This window comes from Diadema antillarum, unplaced genomic scaffold (genome assembly GCF_040938485.1).
Source record: "Diadema antillarum isolate AM-2024a unplaced genomic scaffold, OU_Dant_1.0 seq00000054_RagTag, whole genome shotgun sequence".
Taxonomy (NCBI): Eukaryota; Metazoa; Echinodermata; class Echinoidea; order Diadematoida; family Diadematidae; genus Diadema; species Diadema antillarum.
In genome coordinates this window covers 76,057-88,623 of record NW_027271162.1, presented here as the reverse complement: position 1 = coordinate 88,623, position 12,567 = coordinate 76,057, and the positions used below count along the sequence as shown (strand labels likewise).

Genomic DNA, 12,567 nt, shown 5'->3' with positions numbered 1-12,567 from the left:
TACTTTGAAAACAATTAAATGAATACAAGACCATTATAAAGGAACATCAAAACTCCCAATCAAAATCATGGAATTGTAATGATGGTAGTCAAGCCTTACAGTTCCAGTTCTATTACAACATGCACGGGAACATATATGACAATATGTATCCTGCATCTTAAACACTACTTTCTCAACCGGGCTTCCACATTTTGTCACATATTCAAGTAGTAGAACAAAAGATTTAGAAAGGATTTTCATGGCTTCCTTGTTGTCAGCATCTTCAGCATAAAAACCCAAAATTTGGCTTTGAATGAAGACTATTGAGTTTGGTCCCGACCATTGACAAAATATCCATTTGCCCGGGAATCCTTGATGAACCTGTGAAGGTGTTTTCTGCAGGATAGCCAATGTTACACCTGCTGCTCAGAATTTGGCTAGAATGGCCATATTAGTTCTTCCTCAGTTACTGCACATAAATCCTCAACACTTTGTGTGTCCTGTCCGCATGCCCAACTTATTCGACGGCTTTCCAACTTCGCATATCTTGCTCAAACGAATAACTGTGCACAAACCGACCAATAAATCCCTGCATGCCACAATATATATGATTAGCTTCATAGCCATACTCTTGTCGTAAAATTCACACCATGGCAAAGCCTGCAGTTTTCTCTACAACTTTATCGTACTGCATTTCTAGAATAAATGCTTCTATAAAGAGTTACATGGCTTTGAAAAACCCAAAAGCACTCATGGATTGCTATCTCAGAATACTGTGGCACACCAGGGCTCCGTTTCATAAAAGACGTTAGGATGTCAACTCTTGCTGGAATGGCAACTTCCCATAGCAACAGCCAATCAGGAAGCTGGATTTTTGTCATTACCATGACAATTGCCACTCCAGCATGAGTTGCTATCATATTAACTTTTTATGAAATGAGGCCCAGGGGTTTTACATCTTGGCACATAAAGAGATATTAAGCAATGTGACAAAACTATTTGTCAGTGCTGAGATGACCAAGAGGAGACCCTCTGTCCAGAGGGGGCTATGACAGGGGGGGTGGGGTGGGGTTGGACTGAAGCGGTCATCACGCTTCGCTCTCGGTGGTCGACTGACTATCCTCCAGAATGGGAACGATGAGGTTGTCCTTGGGCATCAGGTTGTACTTGGTAACGAACGTTGTGAAGCGGCGGCAGAGGAAAGTCTCATTCTAAATATGGGGGGGGGGGGGGGGGTCAGGGGAGGGGAGGAGGGAAAGAGAGAATAATGACGCTTGCATGTAATGAATTTAAAAGAACTAGATTACAACAACACTAGCCAGGTGATCAAAGTGTGGTCACTTTCTAACTTAAAGGACAGGTTCACCTTCATATACATGTGGATTGAGTGAATACAACAATATTAGTTGAAGACATCAGTGAAAGATTGGGGGAAATCCGACAATCCGTTCAAAAGTTATGAATTTTCAAAGTATCTGCGCAATCACAGTGTATGATGTCACATGCGAATAATGATATAAGGAAAATAAAAAGAGAATTTCACAAAACTTGGCTTTTTGAATAAAGTGCACATTTCTTTGACTTGTTACTGATGTATGTTAAGGGTAATATTATTCCCCCTGACTTCTGAAAGAGAGAAGTCGAGTGTTCTTTTGTTATGTGAGAAAAGTGAGAATATCTTGAATTTTCTTTATACTTTCTTCATATCGTTGTACACATACAACATCACAAGCTATAGTAGTCTTCTCATCCAGCCGTAACTGAGCAGAAACTTCAAAAATTCATAACTTTTGAACGGATTGTCCGATTTTCCTCAAACTCTCATTGTTGTGTTCTACTATTATTGCTACATTCACTCAACCCACATGTCAATGAAGGTGAACTTGTCCTTTAATGTAATGGTTGGAAGTTCAAACATGGTGTTTGCTTGCCACCTTCAACCGGAGCAAAAAGTTGACATTCAATACACTACTGACATAAATGAAAAGTGCAGCACATAGGAACATTTTTGTAGGTGGTGTTTCATAAGCTTTGTTCTTTTAAGCGTCTTTTAGTACATTCTCCACTAGAATGGTGCAGATTGTACACATGAAACATCATAGAACCAATGAGAGTGTACAAAAACATTTTTGCTACGTCCTTCCTCTACACGGACTTACCTCATACTCGTCAAAGAGGGTTCTATGGTGGAAGTAGGCATGGGAGAATATCCTGTAGATGCGTCTGCAGACTGAACCAAGCTTGGCTACCGATGACTCCTTGATGCTCACCCTGCCAAAATATTGATGCATGCATTAGTCTACAAGCATTAACCATTTCAGTACTGGGTACTTTGGATAGTATCATACAACAGCTAAAAAGAATGTAGCTATCCCATTGGTTGATTGGGTTACAGCTCGTTATTCCGAAGGTTCGTTATTCCGAAGGCTCTTTATTCCTAAGATTCTTTATTCCGAAGGTTCATTGTTTCGAATTTCATTTTCGGATTAACCAATCTTCGGAGTAACGAACCTTCGGAATAACGCCACAAATTTTCGGATTAATGAACCCTTTTTCATTTTCGGATTAACGAACCACTAGGTATAGGGAATTTGCGTGTGTCGGATTAACGACCCTTCGGAATAACGAACCTTCAGAATAGCGAACCTTCGGAATAACGAACAGCACCCGGTTGATTGCCCCATCATGTGACATGTAGTTGAAGTACAATACCATCGCACACTGTCTTTGTCAGTCGTGCGATTTGGTGCCAGCAAAAATGGATATCGCATGGCTGACGTCACCGATTTCCATTGACTCCCATGCTAAACTCACCGTTGACTCAAAGTTTTTGCGCCATCGCACGGCTCTGATGTCTCAATAAACAAACATTTGCCGGGTGCACTCAACCATTTGAAGATAGTTTGTCACTCAGTTTTGTAAACAACTTCAAGTGATCAGCTCCATGTACACTGTACGTGTCCACGGCTAACTGTAACTGTGCTACTCAGTCGCCTTTCAGGGAAAATGGTTGCCACTCAAGGAAAGATGAGGCGCACTATTCAACTCAGCTTTGCCTCATCAAATAGAGCACCTCTATCTTTCACCTCGTGCAAAATATTGTCCCATCTCACTCATGACCATTTACTATCTGTATACCATGCTATGGTGTTTTCTGAGCCAATCAGCTCTCAAAGCACACAAAAGGTTAAGTATGTTCCTAATTCACCTGTGCATATTTAGTCATACATGTATTCCTACTTATTTAACACTGAGAGTTAATCCTCAACTTGTGAGTGGATCTGGAGGAGCATTATGAATCTACAAGATGGCTTGCCAAATTGTAAAACTGACGAAACCATAGAATCATTTCCATGTTACAAACTGTTGAAATATCTTATGTATCAAACCTACACACCTAATTCTACTTCTCCACCTAAATCTAGTATTTACAAAGGCTCTTCTCAAGCTTCAGTAAGTACAACAGCTAAAAAGTATTCTACAACAAAGGAAGTTGTCCCTTTTAATCCAACTGAAAAATACACAAACATAATGTGTCTTCATGTGCACTCACACGTACAGAGAATTCTACACCATGGATGTTACCATCATGTGACCGCAATGTCTATTTCCTAATGGAACACCATGTCATATGACTCACAGACAGTTTAAAAGCTGCACTCTCACTTGGCACTCTCTGTTGTTGTTTTTTTACAGCATCATATTTTTGCTTTATATTTTCTTTTCTTTATATCATTGTACACACCTGACATCACAAACTGTAGTAGTCTTCCCATACACAGATGGCTGTGCAGAAGCTTTGAAAATTCTTAACTTTTGAATGGATTGTCCGATTTTCCTCAAGCTTTCACTGATATGTTCTACTAGTATTGCTGCATACACTCACTCCACATGAATATTTGGGTGAACTTGTCACCCTGAAAAAGCCAAACGTGGTAATTATTGTCACAAGCCAAATCATGGCATACAGCAACAGCTGTCCAGAAAGACTTTAATCTTTCAAATCTAATTTTACACTTTGCTACAGTGTACACCAGAAGAGCCAATGGGTAGTCACTACAAAGATGTTGATGCTGGAGTGAAGCCAGCAATTAAGAACTGCTCGTCAACTCCACAAGCACTTTTAGCCTGTTGGAGGTGATAAGCAAATTGCCATTTTATCATACAAACATTACTTACCGACTCGGGAAGTACTTGTTGCTGTTTAGGAGGCAGGCCGCCCCATCCAGAGTGTGTCTGGTGTAGTCAATCGCAGGACACTGCAAGACAAATTTACAGATAGCAATCATCAGGTTCATTCCTGTTGCTTGGCATCTGCTTACGCCATGTCACATTACTGTAAAAGTGGATATTTTTGTGCGACTAGTTTTTTGCGCTTGGCTGGGTAAGAAGAGTTTCGCGTGTTATTAATTCCGCGGAATCAAGACTTAAACTACTGAAACATATGGCACGCAAAAATATTTGCATGCTTTTATTTTCGCACCAGCTTCTGGTTGCATGAAGTGCACGAAAATTTCAACACCGCGAAAATGTCCACTTTTACCATATTTGATTATCTATCAAAGTAACTCTGTACCTCAATGCTGAAATAAATAATACTTTCACTGCATTCAACAGTAAGATGTACCAGATGACAAAAACATAATTTCATTATGATGTATATTATGTAAGAATGCCTGTAATGTAAAACTTATATTCAATATTTTTAAAATGGTAAATAAAAGACAGTAATACTATAAAGGATAGAGAAAATCGAGAGTAAAGTCATAACAATGATAAGTGCTCCAGTTGATAATAAACATGCACTATCTAATCAACACACTATATGTAAATGGAATACAGTAAAAGTAACACACTGTCTATCACTGTTTACAAGACCCAGATAAAACAGCAAGGTGAAAGGGTTTTTGTTGTGCTTTGTTTTGTTTTGTTTTGTTTTTATATATAGACACATCAGTGCAAAGAATGACAATTACAGAATTCGCCATCAGGAATAGCAAAGGACAGACTGTCTGGAATGCTGGACACATTTGAAAAGAAGACAAGCCTTGTGACTTCATCTCGAGCCTTTACAAACGTCCCACTGTGCCATCTGTAATCCTTTACAAGGCCCATTCCCTCATACATGTACAATGTATTTTTATCATCCCTTTCAATACATTCATGTTGAGCCTATACTTAACTCTCTGCGTGCCACGCTCGCATGCAAACTTTGCATATATTGCACAAACGCACAATCGCACACAAACCGATGGATGAATCAATCGCAACATGCCACAGTCCATTCAAAGCGTAATACTAGTACAAGATTCCATTCCTCATACATATAGCTTGTAGTGTGCGGTGATCCATAGGGATTTTCCAAGCAGATTCTCATCTTCCTGTGGAGCTTTATCTCTCAGACCAATACCACAGCACAGCTGCATGGTGTAATAATGACCAAGACCATGATTTTGCATTCTGCTTTGGGGTAGTTTTGAATACTAGCCATGTGCAGGAAATCTAGCTGCTGCTCTGTCAAAAAAATCTACGCATATATTACAGCAAAGCTTGCAATTTTGTCTACAACTATGCTGTGCTGCATTTCTAGCAATACGCTTTTATGAATTTAATTAAATGGATTTGAAAACTAAGTTTTTGTGGGTTTTTTTTCCAGGAGCACTAAAATGCTGCAATCTCAGAAGAATGTGGCACACTGGGGGTTTACATTGTGACATGCAAACAGTCAAACACCGCATACACTGTAGGATGCTGAAATTGCCAGAGGATTGTGAAAGAAAGTACTTTGAATACCTATATACAGAGGGAAATTGCAAATGTTGTATCTGAAACTGCAGTATGAATGCTTACCTCCTTCGGAGTCTTGTGAGCGGCACATAGGAAGATCCACTGCTCTGTAGCTGTCATCTGGGTGCAAGTGTCTGGATTGCATTCTTTCTGTTATGAGAGTACACATACAATGGATAAAAAGCAGTGATAGAGTGATAAAGCCTTTAACCCAAACTAGGCCGGGGAGACCCCCCTCGACATTCTGCGCAAAATGTTGCTGTGATGTTTCATTACTTTTTTCTTTTGAGTCTTCCCGCATCTTTTGACACCAAATTTGCAATGCTCAGGCACGCGGTTTCAAAGTTATGCATAAATACATTGTATGCACATGCATGTCAGACCAAAAATTGCTCAAAAACGTGAATTCATACTGTGTACAATTCCGATGCAAATTGTGCTTTCAGTCAAATTTCAAGACTATTTTTTTATTTTTTTTTTTGCTTTCATTGATAACAATCAATTAGGGTTAACCCTGTATCCAGCACCTACATGAACAGTGGTATAGACATTCATTCCTTCATGCTCAAGTTTAATTGATGAATATACAGCTAGCTGTAAATGCATTTTACTTCAAGCATGTACAATGTATTAACTTACTGCAGAAGGTCTGTCACAACTGACGGACAGTTTGTTTCATCTAGAAATGTATTAAGCAAAGTAAAAATTTTGGGGTGTTTGTAAAATGTATCAAAGTCAAAATCACATCATATCTGAGGTGTCAAAACAGGACAGTACCTATTCCAGTTTCCTCAAATAGAATACAGTACCAGGTAAACAAACTGTATACATGTATACCAGCAAGAAAATCAAAAATTTCAAAGTCCAAGAAGTCATATGACTGTTGGTCACATGTTGTGGCTACACAATCAATATATGAAAGTGAAATAAAAAAAATTAAAAATTAAAAATAAACATCAATCATAGTACTCGTTATAAACGAAGAGTTGAAACCTGATACATGTGTTGACTTACTTGGAGCTTCACAGCAAGCCCATTGAGCTCGAGGCAGAACTGCCTCAGGTGCTCATACTTCCACACCCCCTCATCCTGCCCCTCCGGTGGGTGGAGAATACCATCAATGTTGCTGATGTCCTTACGGATGCTCTGCTGAATGTACTGGTTGTGCAGGAATTCACAGGATACAAAATATTTAGCACAAGTTTAAAACAAATTGAAATATATATATGCACAGTTGCAATACAATATGTCTCCCTACAATATCTCAACATCAAAAGTTGACTGACGAACATATTAATGCTTTGTCAGATGATGATATCTAATACTTTAACATGCTTATGTACATATATATGAGGACAAGTTCGTCTGTACACATCCAGCTGCCCACTTTTTGAAAGAAAAGCTGTTGATCAGACCACGCACAAACACTGCGGCATGGAGCCAGATGAACTGTTTATGAACCCAGCTACACTGTACATTTTTTTAAAGCAATGTTTGTTTCTGTTTTGTTATGTTATGTTTTGTTTTGTTTTGTTTTGTGTTGTGTTGTGCTGTTATTATATTTTGGCACATGCACTGCAAGCTACACTGTACAGTGGACAAATCCGTGATGAAAAATTACAGCTCAAGGTACTCATCAACTCCTCAATTTGGCAAGAGGAAAAGAAGACTCATTATTCCCTTTCCCTCTACATTATGTTCAAGACATTTCAGTCATCTTTCAGATGTTCTTGACATTAAAATCCTAGCTTTCATGCACATGTTACCCTAATGTTATCATTGTTTTAGAACTTCTAATATGGTCTATTGCTTTTTATTTCAAAATCTTTCAGATGCTCTTGCTATATAAGAGATTCTAGCTTTCATTCAGATGTTACTTTAATGTTACTGTTCTTATCTTCAAATATGGTTTATTGCTTCTCATTTCAAACAAAGTCACCTTTTGTGCACCTCATGCCAAAAGGCATTTCTTAAAAGGTCCACTTCTTTAAAACAGAATTAATGATAAATAAAGTAAAAGCTACGGGTACACATCCATCAAAATAGTGCCAAGTAGATATTGGCATGGAGGTAATAGCAAAAATGAATTGTGTTTATTTAGTGAACATCCAGGGCAAGGCACTAACCTGTTGTACAGCCAGGGTACTGTCCATTTCATCAAAGGATTGCTCCTCCCATGAGAAAAAGTCCTGCCATAATGCAAAATGAATGAAAAACAATGAAGAAATGTGTATTTATAATAACATAGTGTACAAGCACAAGTACAGCCTGTACAGTGTATGTACACTACATTGGCTAATAGAATGTCCACTACTAACAGGATAAAGTGTAAAATCACAGTCACACATCAGAGACATGTAAGTGTAGTTGTAATTTATTCAACACAAATGATGAACAATATTGATAATACAGATAATAATTATGATGATGATGATGATGTTTAGAATGGTAAATTGAGGAGCTCAATCCAAACTCTTGTAGGGCAATACCTCCTAGATAATTTTCATTGACAATAAGCCTTGAAAATATGTATGCTTCATTTTGTCTGATTGTTTAAATCAATTTCAGGAGATGTACAGTCATACAATCAGGGGGGTGTTTCATCAACGTTTGTCAGCATTGGCAACTGTCAGCGCTGACAATTTCAGCAAAATCCTTGGTTTTGATTGGCTGAGATGCTCTGGTCACTGACTGTTACTATGGTGATTCAAGTTGTCAGCGCTGACAAACGTTGATGAAACACCCCCAGGGCTTGATACATTTTCTCTGGTGGGCCTTTCAGGCTACTGAAATCTTTTGGTGGTGTGAAAAAGAAATGCTGTGGCCAAACATAAAAAGATACATAAAATTTCATGTTGAATTTAGTTTCCCAATTGGGCCACCAGAAGATAACCTTAAATTGAGCTCTGGACCACCTCGCCACCAGGCTAGGTCCTTGGGACTGGCAGTTTTCTTTTGTTAATATTGCAATTTTGCTATTAGTATATACCATTGATAGTTGAAGTATGGCCAAGGGTAAATTCGGCCACTTGTAATGCATGCATTGGGGGCCAAGTTTACCCGCTAGGCCAAGTTTACCCATAACTACGGTATATCCAAACAAATAAACAATGAAAATACATAGACTGGATAACTGGCTGCCAATCAAAGTCATGTCCTGATGTACCAAGACTCAGAGTCAGACTGCATTGTAGCAATTTCTGATTGTGATCCTGTCCTACATTCAGTCTGAAGTCCCACCAATCAATTGTAAATTTGTTATTGATTTTAAAGCCATTTTGGCATTAAAACAAAGATGAGAAAGGAGGAAGAAAAACTACCATTGCATTGATGCATTGTAGGAAAATAAAGTTGTTGAAAAGGAATGGCTAACTTTACATAACACTAACTGGCACTGCATTACAGTTCGGGAAACCCACTCACAAGGGGGGCCCCTCCTCAGTCGCCACGTCTGCACTCAAGCATTGCCGCGCCGCCGCGCCTGGCGACACTCACGCCAGTAAATCGCTCGCATTTCAGCATTCGCATGGGTCGTTTGACATCGCATTTAAATCCATGATTTTAGATATGATGCCTCAAACCGATTTTGCCCAAATTTCGTGAGTAACTAGGAAACTTGTGAAGCTTTTTGGACATAATCAAGCGAATTGCCGCAGTCCTTTCATTTTCGCGTTGCATTGCAAAAAAGCGTGGAGACTCCTTATAAGGGGTGCCCCGGGGGTTACTTATAAGGGGGACGGGGTTACTTATAAGGGGGACGGGTTACTTATAAGGAGGGGCCCCCCTTGTGAGTGGGTTTCCCGAACTGATTAGAATTATCTAAACAACGATAGAACAGCTTTGTAGATCTAAAGTCTACATAACCCCGTTGCGGGGCGGGCGCTGTAACGTGTTGGCGTCGCTGTTGCGGCGGTTAGAGTCTGAACAAATAGGCCTAACTTGTTAGATCTTCTAGTTGTGTCTAATAATAGTAAATACTCAATACCCTATGTTAACGTTATGACCTTATGTCGTTAGATTAGAGATAGAGCTAGACATATTATTTGGATGATTGCTTTTGCAACAACTGGAACCATAAATTACATCACACAAATGCAACATAGACCTTTCCGAAAGTGACAGGATAATCGGCAACTTGATTGTGGTTGCTATCATGGAAGAAGAAGTAGGAAAGAAATGTTGAAGACACGCCCTAACATGATTTATGTTGAAGAGACCTCACAAACCTGAATTTCGATACACGGGACTATTCAGATGGGGTCCAATCAATCCTACATCGATCGGGACTAAATACGAACGGATTTTCCATGTTTACGAGATATATACTAGTCGAAAATCAAATTTCTATTAAAATTGGCTTGTATTCAAAGTACTGCAAATGTAAGAGGGCAATCCTTACCTCGGATCGGGTTCCCGAGCGGATACGCCGCAGAATTCCAATCTCACTTTCCGCCATGATTGTTGTGACAGTAAATTGTTATAATGTTTTGACCAATAGATGGCGTCTGTCTATGCACGGCTGCTGCATGCATGCAGTGCATAGGTCTTGCACCGCCGGGCGGCCTTGGGCCTTGTTGGTGTCCGAATTAGTTTTGTAAACAATAAGTTTATTAGTGCTGGAGAATCATAAACAAGGATTATCTCTCCTGAAAAGAGTTCCTTATGTCCCCGCCCCCCCCCCCCCCCACACACACACACACACTAAATTACTATTTTTTTTTTTTTACTAGTAATAAACTAAATAAAGGTTATGCCATTTACGGGAAGACTTCCTTTTGAGACATAGATCGAACCCTAGCATAACCTTTATTATTTTAATCTATTATTAGTAAAAAAGAAATAGTGATTTATTTATTTTGTGCAAATTAGTGGGGGGGGGGGGGGGGACATAAGGAACTCTTTCCTCTCTCCTTAAGCAGAAGGACAGGTTCATCATAGAGAGATTTCATTTTCTTCTCATTTTATTTCTTTCCTATTCTGCCAATGTCTTGTGTATCTACATTGAACAGGAAAAAAAAAGTCCTTGTAACAATTATGAAATAAGCATTTCGGTCTCTAGTATAAACAGGCGAGTACTCTGTTGTAGCAGTTGTTGTTGTTTGTTGGGTGGTGATTTTTTTTTCTCGGAATCTCTAATATTTTCACTATGAAATGCAAGTAAAACAAAGGAAAGGACAATAGTTATTGATCGTGGTATCACGTCATAATTTGCAGATATTGCCAGTGGCTTGTCACTGCGCCGATATTATGTAGCATTCAAGTTCCAAATATATCTTTCTTTGCCAGATGTAAATGAATTCTCTTCCCCTCTCCTTATTCAGTTGACTCGTAAGTTAAGTTAAAAAAAAATGGAGAGTTTTCTTACAAGATTTTACTTGTTATTGTTTTTGCGTCCACATTAATTAGGTTCTATACTACATGTATGTTATTAGGCCTACATTGACCATAATTGGTAGTCTTTTCATAAATGCCACCCCCTCCTCTCTCTCTCTCTCTCTCTCTCTCTCTCTCTCTCTCTCTCTCTCTCTCCCACCTCCCAATGTACTAGTATTGAATAAAAATACAGTGTATAAAGGGCCTACAGACTTCTGGTTCTTTACAAGCACATGGCAACATTCTGGTAGAGGATCATCTCCCGTGCATTGGGTATTATTTATTGTACATGTACATTAATTATATTATATCGGTTTCATCGTTGTTACTGTTGTTGTTGTTGTTGTTGTTGTTGTTGTTGTTGTTGTTGTTGTTGTTGTTGTTGTTGTTGTTGTTGCTGCTGCTGCTGCTGCTGCTGCTATTATAGGTGTTGTTTCCAAGGTGTTACGACAGCTGGGGACACAGACGAGTGCACGGCGTATATGATATGACTGTTGGTATTCCGGCCTACATTTATCTGACTGACATTATTGACCTAAAGAACCCCAGTGTAAACGCAAACACACCGAGTGTATAGCCACGTCCACCCAATAACAGCCAAGCCCACTACCTTGCTTTAACTATACTTTGCATGTATAGGTCTTGTACAGGATATACATTGTAAATAAGACAGCACGTGTGACGGTTTTATTGCTAAAGTCACAAACGGAGGGAAACACAGAAAAAAAATCGATTAGGGGAAAACGTTCATGACATTGAAGAAGTAAAAACCCAGACAAGGGCAATACGGTTCAAAGTTCTGTCTGGTTTGAACAATTTGCGAACATTTAATGCAGTTTGCAGGCCTATAATTATAGTAGGCATGATCCTCATAAATGGGTTTTGTTTCAGTTTCAGATAATTAGCGCATAATACATTGTACTGCCACATTTGGCGGTCCGAAATGATACAGTGTAATAAGTTTCCATCAACAAGAGAGGAGTTTCCACAATGGGGGATCTAAACATGGTTTCCGAACGCTTTGAAGTAGTAGATGAGTATTCGGTCTGTATACTTTGGCATTGCTATAATACCTCGATTGCGAGTTTGTCGTTATTCACACTGCATAATAAACCCAAGCTATACAAATTCCATTGGATTGTGGGGAGTTCCCGCACGCCAATAAAATACTTTGGCAAATTACTACTGGGTATGTATTGGCACAAAAAGGGTTTAAAGCTTTTCAAGACCTCTCCTCCTATAACGTTCAAATCTATAGGCAATGATGACCGTTGAACTGCCATTATTTCCTATTCTGTTCTTGCCCTCCTCTTTCCAGCTCTCCCGCCTATCTCCCTCTCTCCCTCTTTCTCACTGTATGTCTGACTTATTCTCTCCCCCCCCCCTCTCTCTCTCTCTCTTCATCCTTCTCTATTGGTGCTAAAGGCG

At 39.3% G+C, this 12,567-nt stretch overlaps 1 protein-coding gene across 1 annotated transcript; it reads right to left on the bottom strand.

Moving 5' to 3' along the window:
• Nucleotides 1-900: 900 nt before the first annotated feature.
• Nucleotides 901-10,234, bottom strand: LOC139725687 (MOB-like protein phocein). Its single transcript, XM_071636770.1, has 7 exons — nucleotides 10,166-10,234; nucleotides 7,893-7,955; nucleotides 6,781-6,924; nucleotides 5,830-5,916; nucleotides 4,159-4,238; nucleotides 2,139-2,250; nucleotides 901-1,190 (listed from the first exon to the last, which is right to left on the bottom strand). Exons 1-7 carry the CDS (start codon nucleotides 10,220-10,222, stop codon nucleotides 1,068-1,070), a joined length of 666 nt encoding a protein of 221 aa, XP_071492871.1. The 5' UTR covers nucleotides 10,223-10,234; the 3' UTR covers nucleotides 901-1,067.
• Nucleotides 10,235-12,567: the final 2,333 nt, after the last annotated feature.